The following is an 18,062-nucleotide window of genomic DNA, read 5'->3' as shown; positions in this document are numbered from 1 at the left end:
AAAGAAAGCAATAGACATTCAGGAATGGGCTCCAGAGAACAAGGTTAGCAAAAGGTCAAGTATTTGCTAGTGGAAAATGTCCAGCTGGCCTCATGCATTATGGCTGGTTATACGGTTTTGTTGAGGTATACTGTTTGAAAGGAGCCCTCTGCCCTCTGACTCTAAATGCATGGGGGAAGCATTCCTGTCACGGTCGCAGGAAGGCGAGCAGGGAAGCAGGGGAATGGAGCCAGGAAGTTTACTGCAGAAATGGGTTTACTGAAGCACATGTGAAACAAGCAAGTTTATATTGTAATTTTGTTTACATCAACCTTTGAGGAACAGAAGCCTTATCTAGTAAGTAAGTATCAAGACATCTGATTTGAATGTGAATACATTCATGAGCCATTAATGCATTCAAGCGATGATTGAGAATTGTGAACGATACTTTGCTGGCAGCAACTGTAGATTGTATTTTGATTGTATGACCTCATTGACAAACACGGTAAAAGCTGCATTAAAGTGTGCTGCCTACCTTGTGCGTATTAGGTGGGAGGGTGAGGACACAAAAATTCAAGGCACGGATTTGTTAGCCTTCGCTGTTTTGTATCCTGGTTTCTGATGACACGTATTAATTAAATTCACAGAAATAAGGAAGTTGCATCTTTGAGCACCGATTGAGAAGAGCAACATAAAGGTTATGAAACAGAGATGAGGCGTTCCGGCAGCTCACATGTCCTACCACACTGCCTTCCTTTACATTACTTACATTACTTTGAAAGCCAGTAGTATATGGTATAAAAGGCGTGATGTGCTTTGGGTACTCTGATTACTGCTTCTCGTAATACATAGGCTGACATACTCCCCTCTCACTGGAAATGTTTATAAGATACTACTGTAGATAAACATCATATTTAGTAAACTGCATATTTTACATTGTCAAGTATCAAGAAGAATCTGTCAGATGTAATGATATACTCTTGAACAGCAACACTAATGAGATGAAAGAATTGTAAACTGTATTGCAGCTGACTGACATGTTTGTCTTACAGTACATTCCTTCTTCTTCTGATGCTGAAAGAGTGTCCACTGCACAATTTTAATTTGTAGCTCAAAAAATTATTATAGATTTGTATTTTCCAGCTGTAGCATTGACTGTCCCGATAATGACTTCGGAGTGACACTTTGAAAGCCAAGTCTTACTGTATGTTATATGCCAAATGACAACCTGGAATTGTCATTCCCAAAAGCAGCTGGAAATGTTTTTATCTGGGAGACAGTGTTCAGTGGGAAAAAACCCTCATGGGGGGTGAGTGAAGTAAGATGTGGTTTCTTCTGCAGTTCCTTTCTTGCATCCTTTCAGAAGTAAATCAGCTGTGACAAAAGAGGGAAAAAAAAAACCGTTGTATGCTCAGTTGTCACTGAGCTAACACATTCAACAGAAGGCCATTTTGTGACTTTGATGGTCTCAGAGAATGTGAAACTTAATCTTTGTGTGAAGACCATAAGATGTTTTGTAAGACATGGATGATGCATGCTCCTTCGACCTGCATGGTGCCTTGTAACCTATTAAAGATCTTTTTAAACAGCCATAGACACACATCCAAATTTTGATAAATCATTTCGGGTAAGATGAGGCAAAAAGAACCACATAGTCTGCAAATTGCAGGGATGTTACCTCCAGACCCCCAAACAGGATGCTTCTCCAGTCGCAGCTGTGCCTTGGTATCCTGTCCTTGAAAATCACAGAGGAGTGCAGGCAAAACGTGCCTCAGCTGGAGGCTAACATTCACTCTAAACAACCTCAGCTTACTGTCATCACCAGTGTTTAGAGTCAATAGTCCGTTCATGAGAGCCCAATGGGAGCTGATCATTTGTTGGCCTTGGTTGGCGCTAGTACCTCTGCTTGGTGTGTACCACAGCTCGCTCTTTCTCTTGGGGTGGGCAGTGGTGGCTTAATGGTTAGGGAAGCGCACTCATAATTGAAAAATTTCAGGTTCGAATCCCCGACCAGCGACAAGGTACCCTGAGCAAGGTACCACCCCCAAGTACTGCTCCCTGGGCGCTGAATTAGCTGCCCCCTGCTATGTCACATTGTCACATATGGGTTAAATGCAGAGAACACATTTCGTTGTTGTGTGCTGTGGTGTCTCAACAATGACAATTAGGCACTAAATAAATTCATGGCCATGCCTAGCTAAAAGACTTCTTGTGCCTGCTGACCAACACAGGGGGGCAGTATGCATGTAGAAATCAGCAACATTTGGTTTCCCACTGTGATGCTACTCAAACAGTGGTTTAGTATATTGGGCACATATTTAGCCGCAAGTCAGCTATCGGGCTGGTTTCACACATAAATGAATCAGACACAATGTAAACTGTAGCCTGAAAAATGTCCAGTTTTGCTCTTGTGTTTTTTTTCCCGCGAAGAACTACAAGAAAAGAGTTTTCATAATCCTCTGCCATATTCAATACTAAAATGAGCATGCAATGTCACCCACTAACAGCAGCCCTACTTATAGATTCTCAAAAGTAAAGCTAGATTAGCATGATGACTTTGAGGGAGCAGTGTGATGCGTCACTGAGTTACACTGTTACCTTACAGTGTAACTCAGGGTTTGAATCCTGTTTTATGTGTGTGTGTGTGTGTGTGTGTACAGTATGTGTGTGTGTGTGAGCGGGTTTACCTATCCTTATTGGGACACAATGTCCCCATAACGTGATAAATATCCATTTTCTTCCCTTATGGGGACCGGTTTCCTGGTCCCCATAAGGGAAAACTCTATTTGATAAAAATCGGTGACTGCTATGAAAAAACTAAAAATGCAAAAACTCTTGTATTTTGTTTGGTTACTTATGGTTATGGTTAGGGCAGGGTGGGGGTTAAGGTTGTCATAATTAGCGTTAGCATTTTTCCCATTGAAATGTCCCCATAAGGATATGTTTACCCTACATGTGTGTGTGTGTGTGTGTGTGAGTTATGTTCATCTTACATTATGAGGACCAAGTGTCCCCACAATGTAATAAAACCGGACATTTTGATGTTATGGGGACCATTTTTTTCTGTCCCCAGAGGGGGAAACTCAATTTTATAAAAATTCTGTGACTGCAATCAAAAAAAAACAAATAATGTCCGAAGTGTTGTATTTCATTTAATTACTTACGGTTAAGGTTGTCATTGTTGGGATTAGGGTTTTTCCCATAGAAATGAATACAAACGTGTGTGTGTGGAGTTTGCATTTTCTCCCAGGACTCAATGAGAAAACTCTAAATTGTCCATTGTCTTATAAGTGCTTTGTAATGTGCCCTCTAGGATGTCCCCTGCCTTGTTTTCTGGGACAGACCAACTGTCACCCAGTACCAGATAAGTGGTTAAGGATCGATAGATATGTTTTGAGAAGCACCTAAAACATAATGTCACAGTCAGCACTAGACTGTTGTGCTAAACTTAGCCTTTTGGATCGGGGTAAAACATTGCATGTTATCTTTAATGTTACACCACAGCCCTGAGGTGATAAGCAGTTGAGTTTCTTGATAAAACTATTACACAAATAAAGTATAACTACAGCCATCCCTTGGATGCTGTTTAGGACTCCGTGAGTCATATTACAGCAAATTATGCATTATTTTTGCACAGCGGTGGAGGTAGTTATCCCAGCTCATCTGTCATGCTGGAGTTCATGTGCAGTGTTTGGTCTGGATGAAGCCACCAGCATATTAGAACACAGCTGCCCGCCAGCGCTGCCGTCTGCATTGGCACAGGTCGCGTCGCGCTCCCCGCTGAAACAGCTGAACCAACAAGAACTGGGTCAACGCCAACAACAACAACAACAAAAAAACTGACGTACTACCGAAATCTTGAAACTGAGATCTGCATGTGTAGATAAACGCTGGTTAAATATTGAATGTTCAGGTTCCCAGGGCCGTGGAGAATCCCTGTCATGTTCCCTCCTGGGTCTGCAATGCCAATGAAATTGCAGCCCTGAGCTCAAAAAACAGGTTAATAATTATCACCTATTATCTATGTTTATGTGAAGTGTAGTCTGACACAATTCATCATTGACTATTTATGTTCCACACTGTTACTGGCCAAACTATGGTGATCTCCAGTAAACTTTGTGCCACTGTGACGTAAAGACTTGAGGTGTTTTCTGTATTTTCTATTGCCTACTTGCTTCTGAAATAAGCCCTGGTACTGCATGGCAAGCATGAGAAAATCACAGATGATTATTCTGCTGCAACTTTTAAATTTTGCTTAGATAACAAGATGTTGGAGACGGCAACAGCAGCCTGTTTCATTCTGGAAGTAATGCTACTTTCACAGGCCAGAAAATGTGTTCATATTCTGGAACTTAAACATCTTAAAGAAGATTTACATTTTTTGGTGAAGTGTTATAATTTAAAGAGATAAAGTAAAGTAAGTAAAGAGCTGATGTTATCAAACCTCTTTTATGTGCTGGTTTTAAGCAAAGTTAATTAAGATCCCTTCCTATAGTATGTTCCAAAAATGGTCGGGTGCCACATTTGGAAACACAAACCTGGTTTTTGGCTGCAGTGCCATTTCCTTCCTTATCCCTGTATGTTATTGCACAAGTTCTTGTTTTTGTAACAGCAAAGCATATTGTTTGCTCTGGTAAGGACACAGAGTATCAGAACAATAAGTAACCAAACAGCTGAAATAAGTGGCAGTATACAGAATGAACAAAGTACTGTTTACAAGCAGTATGAACAACACATAGTTTTCTTGTAAATTTATGAATGTAAATGCATGACTGGTTACTTGATATTCTGTGATGGAAAAGAGACTATTATAATTACATTACTGATTGTTGCATTACTTTAAATACTATTACTTATTTCTTACATGTAACTGTAGTTGAATTACGGTGAAGCTCATAACTAAAATAAGGATTTCATATTCAATGATAATAGATTGCATAGTGCAGAGTTAGTTTCACAACCACTGGACCAATGACAACAGAAATGTTTTTAACAATTTTATTATAAATTCCCTTCAATTTAACCACAGCTTCTTTTTACAGAAATATATCTTTAATAAAAAAATAAAAAATCTGTCAAACAGGCTAGTAGTCTAACATTTCTTGAAATCATGTTTGCCTGGATTACATACACAAACGTTAATAAATTATGGACATGTTGTTTTTCCTACCAAGCAGTACATTAGACTAATGTTATAGCCTAGAAGTCACTTCTGTTTTGTTTCCTAATGTCTATAGGAGATGAGAAAACCTTCCATGAATATTATCGAGTGAAAACAATATCTGGCTCTTGTATAGTCACTTTTGCAAATTGCTCAAATACAATACTATATATGTTCAAACTTGTTCAAGGATTCATAAGCTGAACATCTAAATAAAATGAAAAATGGGAAAATTAAAATGAAATACAGCTCTTAAATACTGTTACTGTTACAGCAACAATAATCAGGATTAATCATAATCATAACTATCAAAATTCTTTAAAATAAGGATGACATCTATCTATTGGAGTGAATGCTTGAAGACTATTATGGGTTATGTTTTCCAAAAGCTCCTGTTAGCAACTGGTACTGTATAGTTGGAATCATTCAGTTGCATGGTTCCAACTATGTAAGTTACTCACGTTATTAGCAGCTATGGTTTTGGGAAATGTACCCATGGTCAATTAAGTATGACTTCACACAATGAGAATTTGTGTTTTGTTTCTTACATGTTTGTTAGAACTCTAAAAGAAATGCTGGTGTGATTTTGTGTAGTCTACCGATTGCAACTGGTCATGCAGTCACTACCTAAAGCCAGTTATTTGTTAGATGAGCTCTTGGACTGTGTTTACAGGAAATGCAGAAAGTAAAGCACCTCTGAATACTCTTCAGCATTGTCAGATGAGTCCAATTCAGGTCCAGCTCTCACCTTGGCCTTTCCAGCTCAAAGATGCTTTTTGCTGTCTCCACTCCGAGCTCCTGACAAGCAGTAAGGGATGATTGTAACAGTGGCTAAGGGTACCGTAGCACTCTTGCAAAAGGAAAGTAGGTAGAACAGGGTGGCTGTGTGGGTGGGAGGTTTAAATGAGTCAAAAAGGTGCAGTAGAAACAGGGAGGCCACAATACAGCCCAGCCTGAAGGAGGCGCTCTTGCTCTTCTTGTTCTCTGTGTAGAGAGGAGAGTGCAGGCCCAAACCGAGGCCAAACAAGGTGCCCATGTTGCGGAGGAGGCTGGCGAAGGGCGTCGTGTCCATGTGGACCCATTCGGGCCGGATGCACCACCGCTTTGCTTTATCCAGAGTCCAGAGCAGGTCGACTCCGAGTGCCTTCAGCAGCACATAGAAACCCAGGGCGAAGGTCAGCAGAAAGAGGGTGACATACAGGTACTTCTTCAGACTGGCACTGTAGATCCACTGCACTCGGTTGAAAACCTCAGCCACGATCATACCTGTGATCAGGAGTGCAGATTCAACATCAAGTTAATGATGGAGAGCATTTTTAGCATTATTATTTCTTTATAAATCAAACAAACTGTATGACAATCATTTATTAACACTGTACACGAGTATTTTTATTCCACTAACCTGTGATCACCCCAGCGATGACCTGGTGTGGGAAGTGTGCAGCTATAAAAACCCTGGAGAGACAGACGCACACCTGGACCCCCCAGAACAGTGTCCACAGCGTGCCCCTCATACACCTGAGAATTATAGAATATATACATATATCACTGTCTGCTGTCACTGGGAAGACACAGCCAACTGCTACAACTCTACTAGTAGAACTGAGAAATATTTCATTAAGAAGCAACTCACAGGCAGTTCACAGTGATATGATCTATGATTAGCCACAATGGAACAAAAGCATTGTGGGAGGCTAAAGATATTTAGTTCTTGGGTAACCATCAGGTTAATGAAAAATAAAACCATCTAGTGAGAACATAATTGGTGAATAATTACTAAAAGAAGACCACTGGAGATAAGTGGGAGGTCTTACCAGCTGTTGGACTTTGAGTTGGCATTCTGCTCTTTCAAAACAATGGCAAGAATGGAGGTTACCATGGCATAGTAGACACCTGCAGCTCCCATTGCATGACCAGATGGACTGCCTGTTAGATGAAAGACAGGTCTAAGCAGTGAACTCCATGTCTGGTGGATGTTGACCATGCTAAAACATATACCATTACATAGGATTGTAAAACCCTATTTAACATCAATGTACATAAATGTAAGCAGTATAGCTGTAGGAAGGAAGACAAGTTTAATCCTCACCTGGGCCTGTCTCGCAGGTCATGGGGAACTGCTCAATTTGTGGCACAGAGGAATTGCTGTAGTAAAGTGTCTCATGGACCCACCAATATGGACGTTCGCCGAAGAGGATCCTGTTGGATAAGGTCTGATTAACAACATTTTCATTGTGTAGCACAATAATTTATGCACAGAGGTCACCAAAGGAGAACTTTGGAGAAGGTTTTGACTTACCACTTGAAGACCAGATTGAGCCAGTCCCCAACCACAGCCACCCAGATGAGCTTAATGCCCACAGACTCCCGCAGATGGAACCAAATGGGGAAGAAGACGAAGAAGGTGTTCCTAAGGTCGGCCGCAAAGGAGATGAAGAGGAACCAGCCCTGGGCATCGCGGTAGTTGGTCTGCAGATACTGCGTGGTGCTCACCCCAAAATCATGCATGGCATCCATGGCTGCATTCATTTTTCAAGCCGCTCCTTCAATACACACTTACACTGGTGAGTGAAGCTGGTAGAGGGAAAGGCAGCACTGGGAGGCTGTGGCGCTTTGGTCCTTGTTTTTATACCTGTGGACCCACCACTCAAACGCATGAACATGCCTTGATCTTTGGACCTTGCATGTGTGTCATAAAACAACAGGGGCAAAAAAGTTACTATGTGACGTCGAAAGGACAGGCGACGCAAACACATGCGAAGGTGATCGACCTTCAGTCGACCTGTCCGCAGACCTGTTTAACCCTTTAATGGGCAAAAAATAGGTGACTAAATCAAACTAAATCATATATCATATATCATATATACATTCAAGTGTAATATGTGTTAGTTGTCTCACACTGCTAAGTTCACTGGAAATTGTTCAACATATGGTTTTGTTGACAGATAACCTTGGGTCAAGTGAGAGTAAAAGTCATTTGTAATCGCAGAAATATGTTTTTTTTCTGTTTTTCCTTATTATTAACCCACAAATCCAACTGTAAAATGATGCTTTTATCAGTTGCTCATATGAATGTGCCTAATACAAAGCAACTGTCAGGTTGGAACATCACTTATTGTCACAATTAGATAACAAATTCGCCATTATTGATCTTTATTCTGGATTTTATTTTACAGATAATAGAGAACAATCATAGCAAAGGTGTGCATTAATGTACATTGTTGCAGTGTTACATTTCTTCTTGGACCTTACAGACTATTTATTTAAAACATGAAGGATTAATGACTAAAACTTTGTGGAAAAAAATTCCATTGATGAATCAGATGCTTTCTGCTGAACTGAGAAATTGCTTCTATGATTATGATTGTTATCATCATATGAGAATGGTAGGTACTGCTAGCTAGGCTGCATTTATTCCACACACTAAGCTGCTCATTGACTGTAGAGAAGATACCATGGGTAGTATCAAGCATACTCCCCCTGGGCCTTACATACACAAAGATTTTGGCTTGGGGACACTCTAATACATTCAGATTTCATCAACTGCAACGAGAGCCAAACACTGGATGTAAAATTCAAACAAAGTCTGTTATAATTCATTTACTGAGTAATACTTTAAACCCTGACCTTACTGTCTCCCTTGGTCTCCCTCTAACACTAACCATATGCACTCTTATGATGTTTTATTTAGTTCTGCATTGAAAGTGAATCGCTGAGAGGATTTGGTGTGCTTTTAAAGAGAGCGGATTCATGCCATATAAGTGCATGAGTCGATCCCGTCCAGAGAGGAAGAGCAGATGACTTATAGTATTGCTGACTATCCGCTATCCTGTTAGTCATAATACTCTGGTCGTGTCTGAGCGTACGTTACAAATTAAGAGTAAGACAATGAGTTTTTCATGTGTAGGTTCGATACATTGACATTAAAAAATCACAGGGTTTGGTCAATGCTCTTCTGGTCTTCCATGGATTTATAAAAAAGATGTAAATTTTCACACTGGCAAGCAGTAAAAAAAATTAAGTCAGTTTGTAATAGTATTAAGAAAATGAAATAATTTGCCCAAAGTCATGAATACATGGAAGATAAATGTTTCTTAATATACAACCATGATGGAGAACAGCCAGCAGGTGAAGAGTTGGTGAATAGCCAGATCTGGGTTCCGCCCCTCAGAATGAGAGGAGGTCTGAGCAGATTAGCTAACCCTGGACTAGCCTGCCAGAAAGTGGATGCTGGAAAAGCCGCAGCCTGAATGACATAACCCCCCCCCCCCCCCCCGCAAATCCACACACCTTACTGCCCACCAGAGATGAAGCTGGCACTGATTTGGGGACCCTGATCTGGTCTTCTGCTCCCTTGGACTTCCCCATGGCCCGAACACACCAGCACCACTCCATGGATTTCCCTACTACATGCTCATGCCAGCATCTAACTCTGGTACCCCTCAGCCTTCTCTACTGGATTGTATGACTCCCATTGTCCATGATATACTGCCTCTACAGACTGACTGCTGTAAAGGAAAGTGTGTGCATGTGCATGCATGTGTTTGTGCTCAGATCCAACTTCCTGTTATAATAAGCATCTTTTTTAAAAACCCAAGCTTTATAAAAACAATTGCATAACAAATGCATTTCATGTCATTGTGGGCTTTTCATGCATACTAATTAACATAACAAAGGGCAACGAGCACAGAAAAATATACGCTTGGTTTATTGTTTTAATTCTTTATTTAGTTTAATTATGAGGAGATTTCTGTGAAGAGATCAAAAGACCTTTCACAACTCTTCTTGTGTATTTTTATTTTCAACATACCAAACTACAAACAAATCTATAATGTCTCTGAGACTGGTGTCTTCTCAAGTGCTAAATACATTAACCTGTGTTTTGAGCAAGTTTTGTGGTACTTGTTATGCAGAGTGTTGTTGCTTTTTTGCAAATAACACAGTTAGTAACAAAGAGTGTCATCCTCTCCAGCCAAAAGCTATTTCCTACTTTTGGGCTGGTTGCCCTGTTGTGCAGTAGCCCTTAAGGTGGACTGGCGGTTCACCCTTAATCATGCTAACACAACCTACGCAAAACGTTATGTCACTGCTATAACTGTGTTTTAACTTGCCAGCCGCCGTAACCCTACCTTTTTCAGTCACACCCTCAGGTAGCTGCCCGGTGGCTAATGGGTAATTGGCTGTCTACCTTTAATACACCCCATGCTAACGGTAGCACCCCAAGCTCTTCACCACCGGGTGTAATGATCGAGCTCCTTATGCTGTAGATCCACATTTAATGACTGTGTTTTAAATTAGGTCTGTGCTGCAACAAGTTGAAGAGGTATAATATAATTGTCTTTTGCGTGGAATGTACCCAGAGGTAAAAATGGACTAACCTGTTAACTTTTTGCTTGTTTTGAGTCTAACCATATTTGTGTGCTAGCTTCGCATTTTCTTCTAACATAGTGCCCATTCATGGGTCTGGCTACATGGTGGGGGGGGCAGGCGGGCAGGACAGGCCTGGCTCTTCCAATCATATGCTCAGCCCACCCTGGGGCCAATGGCATTTCTCTCGAAGTTTCCGCAAATTGGTATTTAGCGACTTTCAATATCCTTTCGGTGACATGGGAGAAATATCCTAGCGGCAAGGCTTTTTGCTTGGACTCAAGGTGATTATGCTGAGTTTGAGTCACTATAATGAGCTCATGTAGAAGCTGATTTCTGTGTTTTCTGAGGGGGAGCAGAGGCAATCCATCTGGTCTGAAATACTGACGAGCTGCACGCGACAGTGTGCCCAACCACCCCCTCACCTTAATCCTGTGCCCCCACCCCCCAATTCTAAAAAGCTGGAGCTGGGCTCAAATTAATACATTTACATGATTTACATGACATAAATCTACCACTGTTGCTTTGCCGATTTGTAAAATTAACTTGTTACTCATGGTTAAGCTTTTGCCAGGCTAGTGCAGGGTGGAGTAATCCACCTTTGACGTAGCTACAGGGCTGCACCAGGCCTCAGGGGTACAGCCGGGAATTTACCTTGCTTTTTTATTTGTAATGGTTTCTGTGTTCCTGTATTCCTGTAGTTATGACCTTATTTGAGTCATTTTGGGATTCTTTTGGTTTTCAGGCTGTTTGTGCTGTAACCATTACCTTTTCTTTTCCCTACTCCCTAGAGCAGATGACAGAGGCTTTCTTCAGCGCTCACGGCTCCCCTCCCTCACACTGTGTGTGGTGATCATTTTGTATTGATAAAGTGTAACTCACCATTCATTGTGATCACGCGTCTGGAGTGTGTGTGTGTGTGTGTGTGTCAGTAAGTGAACCTAATAACCAGTGAGCTGGTCCTTGTATAACAGTGAAGGTAAGCCATTCCCGTAATCAGTCTGCGTCTATTACTTTAGGCTGAACTTATTAAACTTGCTTATTTTGCTTTGGGATTTGAGTGCTAGCCTGGGCTTACTTCCATTAGTGGGGCTTTTATTCCTCCTGAGAAATTATAAAGGAGTATTTTAATCATGGTTTAATTTTAACATATAAATTGCCCATCTAAATATGCATATGTCTCTGTTTTCAGTTCCTAGCTTACCTGTGAGCCACTTGAAACAGGGGGGGGGGGGGTCCTATTTTCAAAATAAATTGATTCCTGGGGTAAAAGTCCCTCAGTGGTGAAGTCAAGCACAGTAGTGGATAACATCTTGGTCACCTACCGTTAGGTCACATTTATATAGGTCAGCAGAGCTGGACTGTCTGAGAGTCTGTAGCAAACAAACAAATTTGTCGTCCTTGTATAAAGTCCACGAGGGAGAGAACGGAGAGCAAAGCTGGGAATGCAGACAGGCACACAGCCTAGTCCAACTCCAGACCCCCAGTTTCAAGCCCAGTCTCCACCTCTGGACTGTATTCCAGGACCACCGTCAAGATCATGGACCTTCTGCACGGCATAGGGGTGGACCTGGTTCTCTACCTCCAAGCAAACTACCGAAATTATGAAAGCGTGTTCCACCTGGCATCTTCACTGGCAGACCTGCACACACCCATCTTTATCTTCTTTCCTGTTTGGTTCCACTTACATCAGAAAGTGGGCATCAATCTAATATGGGTAGCTGTGGTCGGGGACTGGCTTAACCTGGTCTTCAAATGGTAAGCGCAGTGAGCCAGAGGCATCTCTTTCCAGTGTTTTCAGTGCTTGCAGTGCTTTTGTGATTTGTTGTTTGCATTTCATTTTATAGATTTTTGTGTGTAAGTGCTGGAATCACACATTCAAATAAATGCATGATCAGTTAGTAAAGATGTAGGGTGGTACAGTGACTTAGTGAGTAGCTCTGGTAGTCTCACGTGTCTAGGTTTGTGGGTTTGAGTCCCACAGCTTGGTTTGTGCATGAAATCTGCATGTCCTCCCTGGTGCAGAGAGACTCTGCCCAGTACTTCTCAGGTTAGGCTCTAGGCAAAACCAAAACCTAGACCATGCACTGAATAAGCAGTTATTTAAACTGGAACGAGTAAGAAGAAAGTAACCACGGAAATGGATGTAAATGTCATCATAGAAGCTGATATAAACAAACTTATGATATTTATTTTGAATTGAATAATAATAATTTACTCAAATGATGTAAAATGAAACTAGTGTTGTACTGAAATTTAAGAAAACAATTTGAATCTGGTTATATGCTGTGCTGTGTACAATGTTCATTTTGTGTTATATCTGCATATTGTCATGCATATATTTGGATGGCATCCAAAACGTGTGCACATTTCATGGCTGGTACCTATTCTCTATCTGTATTTTCACAGAACCCAGATTAAATTACACTCTTTTTGTCCACAACAGGGTTCTCTTTGGGGAGAGACCATATTGGTGGGTCCATGAGACCCAGTTCTATGGTTCTGCACCACCTCCTGTCTTGCAGCAATTCCCCATCACCTGTGAAACTGGGCCAGGTATTTCAGAAGCCACTATTAGTGGTTCCGGCTTTGACAGCTACTCCAACAGACTGATTGTTCCAACCTTTGCTTTTGCACTTTTAGTTTTCCTGAGGAATTTGGCACTTGAGAGTTTAAAGCATATCTTTTGATATTACAGTTATGCGTAGGTAAGGATGGTTGCACTGCCAGTTTTAAATACCAGGATCTGCTTAAGCAGAGGTTGCCGGTTTCCACAGGAAGCCCATCTGGTCATGCCATGGGCTTGGCAGGAGTGTGGCATGTCATGGTGACAGCTGTCCTTGCAGCAAATACAGAGAGAACGCACTCTGCTCTTTTCAGCTGGTGAGTCAGAGTGATGGAAGCTACATACTAGGGCTGTGAATCAGTTTTATAAAAATAATAATTAACTCAAATGGTTTTCTGTGATTAATCGCGGTTAATCGCACCTAAAACATCATAAATATTTATGGATCAAATCACTAAATTAATGTAGAATTAAGACAAAGGGGAGATGGGTAATTCTCACAAACGCATTACCTTAACATAACAATGTTCTCTGTTTTTTTTTTAAACTAATTTGAAGACAAACTCAAAATATACAACTTTATTGTTCAAACTGTCGATTTTGCCTCTGGGGTAGTGTTGATATATTACCATTTATTTCTGTAATAAACAGAACTATTTCATCAAATATAGGGCAAGAATTACCAAGATGAAAACAAAAATAAACTAAATCAACTAAACTAACCAAAAACTTTAACTTAAACAAAAATACACATTTGATCATATAAATTGATTATTTATTATGGTTTACATGCAGTTAAGTTGAAAGATTTAAAAAACTTTTCACTACCTATTTGCAGAAAATAATTTTAAAATAATCAAATCAAAGCAACAAATGACAATTTTTAATATACTTAAAAGGTTTAGGTAATGTCACAAAAGCTCTACACAAAAAAACAAAAATTGTATTATAGTTTTTTTTTCCCAAAAAAATTGTGTTTGTGAGAATTACCCATTTTTTCTACAAGCTTAACGTTGTGATGTACAGATTATTTCCAACAAAAATTGCAGGCAAATACAAGCTGAATTTCAAGGTTTTCAAACTTTCTAGATGCACAGATGACAAGACAAGAAAGCGCATTGTATTACAAGTAGGAATGCTAGAGGGTTTTTTTAAATGCACACCTTGTTGATTAATGGCATTTAACCACATATAATCTCAGGTACTCAACAGGTGAATTGACAGACTATTTAATTCCAATTGCGTGATCAATCTATTGATAAATCTAAAACCTATTTGGCAAACAGCTCTAAAAACAGAAACCTGACAACCACTGAAAGTGCACCCAATAACATGAAATATCTTACGATTTTGAGGTATAAGGCTTCAATAAAATAAAACAAATCCTGCAAATTACGATATTTTTATCCTATGTATGCCTCTGTCTGGCAATTTTTCAAAATTAAATAAATCAGATAACATAAGCTTCCCCGTGATTTTAGCCCTGAATTCGGGGATTCTGTGCAATGTCACGACCTAAACGCTTGTGTTGTTTACAACTGGAAGGAATATTATAGGTGTCTATTTAAAATGTTTGCTGATACTATTCTCACATTTGGATATCAAAATACTGCATGTGTTAATGCCATCAAAGAAATAAGGCACAATGACTTTAATATTGACAGTGCATTAACGCGTTAAATTTCCCAGCCCTACTAAGTACATAAGGTAACACAGGTGTTGTAATTAACCCTCCCCCCCAGGGTCGTACGCCTGGGGCTCTGGATGGTGCTGGCTATAGTCATCCTCCTTGTGTGCATGTCCCGGGTGTATGTGGCCGCCCACTTCCCACATCAGGTCATCACTGGGGTCATTGCAGGTCAGTCAGTGCCAATGAAGTGCCCTTCCGGGGACCCACATACACTTTAGTTTCCTCAGTTACCTTCATTCAAACAGGATGATGCTACAAAACTGGTTACATCACAAATGGCAAATATACTCATGTGATGTAAGTGCTTTGATTTTTTTTTTTCAAAGAATCCCCAAATGACTGAGAAATAATGAGGCTTTTCTTCTTTCAATGACAGGTATGATCGTGGCTGAGGTTTTCAACCGAGTGCAGTGGATCTACAGTGCCAGTCTGAAGAAGTACCTGTATGTCACCCTCTTTCTGCTGACCTTCGCCCTGGGTTTCTATGTGCTGCTGAAGGCACTCGGAGTCGACCTGCTCTGGACTCTGGATAAAGCAAAGCGGTGGTGCATCCGGCCCGAATGGGTCCACATGGACACGACGCCCTTCGCCAGCCTAATGCGCAACATGGGCACCTTGTTTGGCCTCGGTTTGGGCCTGCACTCTCCGCTGTGCGAGCAGAAGAAGGAAATCAAGAGCGCCTCCTTCAGGCTGGGCTGTATCATATTCTCACTGCTGCTTTTGCAGCTGCTGGATACAGTTAGCCTCCCTTCTAAGAGTAATATTTTGTTCTACCTGTTGTCCTTCTGTAAGAGTGCTGCCGCACCCTTCATCACTGCTGCCCTGGTGCCAGGCTGCCTCTCAGTCCTCTTCCTAAGCAAAAATGTTCAGAGGAACTTATGACAATGACGAAACATGTTAGTCCTCAGGTGGATTATGGAGGCAAGCTTCCAAGGATAAAAATCTCAGTCTGCTGTCACTGACAATTAGGTAGTCTTTATACTTAGGTTCTTCTTTTCAAGACTGCCCAGACAAAGACTCCAAGAGGTTAATGATGGTTGTGGACTGAGTGCCTTCAGCTATATTTCCAGTTAAGGTTGTAGATGCTCCTGCTGGCTGCTTCAGAACTTACTGGGAAAGTTGAGGTCATGGTATTCAAATGAGTGAGTTCAGTTTGTTTGCACATGGGCAGCACATCTCCCCAGTAACATGCCCTCCAGGGTTTTGAATCTTGTAAACACCCCATCATGCGTGTTTGTGATCTCACTGTACCTGTTTAAAATGTCCCTCATAACTACAACATTCAGAAGAAGAAAATTGACTTAAAATTTTTGTTTACTCAAAATGTTATTTTTGGATTAACTTTTTATTTCACAAATCAAAAATAAATAAATCTTGACGCTTTATAAATAATACCTCATAATCTGGTAATTCTTTGGACTCAAACATGGTTGTGTCATGAAATACTGGTTAAACATGATTTGCTGGTCCAGTTACAATGGCTTGTAGTAGTCACACAATGAATTGTGTTATGCTTCGGATATGCTGGCCCAGTGTTGAAAAGGTGGCAACTAACTAGAGGCAGCTTGATTTTGGTGGGCTATGCTTAAGAAATACACCCTCTTCGAAGCCCTGTCGATCAACTTGATGTTGCAAGTCTGCTACAAATGACAGAAGTGGAACCTTTGTTGTCCTCTTCTCTATCTCTCTGGTTTGACAGTAATCTGTTCACGTGAAGTGCATGATTTGTTCCCTGACAGCCTCGGGCAAAAGTTATTCTTCTGACCTCTGAGCTGAGGGCATAGACTGTATGTTCTGTACTTGGATGTGAGGGAGGGCGACTGTGTGCCGTGGGTCACATGACTCCAAGTAACCCATCAAATTCCACACAGCGGCACCTCCGTTGTGTCCACATCTAAAAATTGATTATGTAGAGAAACCTTAAAAGCACTCAAATGTAAGGACGTGCAAAGCAAATGGTGCTGATCAGGGGAAGCACGGTGCAGTTACAGTGAAGCCAGAGGCTGAGCCTGATGCAGCGAGTGACTTACATAAGCACATAAAAGCAAGACAATGCTAAGGTAAACAGAATCACAGCAGCATTGCTCTTTATCTCTGAACCTTGCATTAATAGCGTTACTGGGGGAGTTATCAAAGAGCCTGCAATATCATTGTAAGAAACAATTTAGCTGAATCGTATTATAAGCAGTGAAGGAAAACTACTCTTCCATTCATTCATAACTGCTGATCCACTTATCTTGGGAAATTCAAGACATGAGACAGGAAGCACACTAATGCACACAGTGACACACTGTGAATGATTTAGACCAATTCACATAAACAGTGTTTTTGGAGAGCAGGGGGACATTTCAGTACCTGGAGAAAACTCATGCAAATATTGCATACTCAGAGCTAGAGGGAGAGATTGATACGAGGAAAACTGAGGCTACAGTGTTAGCCTGCAACCCAGAACGCAAAATTGCTCTTAAAAGACATTAAATTACCTATAACTGGGGTTCTTTTCTGTCTGGGACAGAGTAGTGAAAGGATGATATCTTAAATGTTGTATGGGTAATAGGTAATGTGGCTGGTGGAGAAGTCAGTTAACCTCAAAAGGGACTTCAGGGCCTAGAGCTTAAGACATCAGCCTCTGCGGCGGAGGGGCTCGGGTTCCATCTGGATTAGACATGTTATTATTCACGAATTTCCCCCTGGGATCAATAAAATGTGACTTGTGTTTGGACATCCAGAAGCTGGGCTCTCTCAAATCCTAGCACGTTAGGTCTACGAAACTGTTATTTATTAATAAATCGTGAACACTTTAGTTCGGTACTATTGGAGACTCATAAAGTGAAAGAGTTTGGTGTCAGTTGTAAGCTACTACTGTTACTAGTTTTGACGGTTTCTACTGCAGCAATCCATGGCGTTTCCTTATATATTCATCTAATTAGCCTCTTTTCTACAGTGACGTATTCAGGGCTTACGCCATAACAACGGAGAGGAGTGGCTAAAATACTGCTTCCAAATGTTATGTGCTGCCTCTTCCATTGAAGCTGATTTCATAAGTTGCTTTCGTATCATAATCCCTTGTGTTTGAACTGTTACCACACCCTCAATGTTGAATATTTTTCATAAAACTGCAGTGGAACACATGAAAGTGCTTGATTTAGATGTGTGATAGGGAAATCAGACAATGTGTGTACACAGATTGCATGAATTGATCTCAGTGAGAAGTATACATCTGAAATATATTTTAATGTGATACAAATGATGGTGATTTTGTTAACACAAATGTATATGTTGTATACGTATAATGAGGG

At 40.8% G+C, this 18,062-nt stretch overlaps 2 protein-coding genes across 13 annotated transcripts; one reads left to right on the top strand and one right to left on the bottom strand.

Annotated features, from left to right (window-relative positions):
* Window positions 1–4,963: 4,963 nt before the first annotated feature.
* LOC111845140 (glucose-6-phosphatase catalytic subunit 1) lies at window positions 4,964–7,752 on the bottom strand. Its single transcript, XM_023814301.2, has 5 exons — window positions 7,440–7,752; window positions 7,230–7,339; window positions 6,955–7,066; window positions 6,543–6,658; window positions 4,964–6,406 (listed from the first exon to the last, which is right to left on the bottom strand). The coding sequence occupies exons 1-5, from the start codon at window positions 7,667–7,669 to the stop codon at window positions 5,904–5,906; spliced, it is 1,071 nt and encodes a 356-aa protein (XP_023670069.2). The 5' UTR covers window positions 7,670–7,752; the 3' UTR covers window positions 4,964–5,903.
* A 2,569-nt stretch (window positions 7,753–10,321) lies between these two features.
* g6pc1a.1 (glucose-6-phosphatase catalytic subunit 1a, tandem duplicate 1) lies at window positions 10,322–16,155 on the top strand. Of its 12 annotated transcripts, none has more exons than XM_023814298.2 (7): window positions 10,322–10,502; window positions 11,304–11,349; window positions 12,032–12,265; window positions 12,954–13,063; window positions 13,285–13,390; window positions 14,816–14,931; window positions 15,140–16,155. In XM_023814298.2, exons 3-7 carry the CDS (start codon window positions 12,048–12,050, stop codon window positions 15,643–15,645), a joined length of 1,056 nt encoding a protein of 351 aa, XP_023670066.1. In that variant the 5' UTR covers window positions 10,322–10,502; window positions 11,304–11,349; window positions 12,032–12,047; the 3' UTR covers window positions 15,646–16,155. The 12 variants fall into 12 exon arrangements, with proteins under 12 accessions (XP_023670066.1, XP_023670065.1, XP_023670058.1 ...); XM_023814297.2 differs by having other exon boundaries at window positions 11,299–11,349; XM_023814290.2 differs by having other exon boundaries at window positions 11,304–12,265.
* Window positions 16,156–18,062: the final 1,907 nt, after the last annotated feature.

This window comes from Paramormyrops kingsleyae, chromosome 5 (genome assembly GCF_048594095.1).
Source record: "Paramormyrops kingsleyae isolate MSU_618 chromosome 5, PKINGS_0.4, whole genome shotgun sequence".
Lineage (NCBI taxonomy): Eukaryota > Metazoa > Chordata > Actinopteri > Osteoglossiformes > Mormyridae > Paramormyrops > Paramormyrops kingsleyae.
Note: the sequence above shows the minus strand (reverse complement) of the source record. Positions and strands in the feature narration are given on the sequence as shown.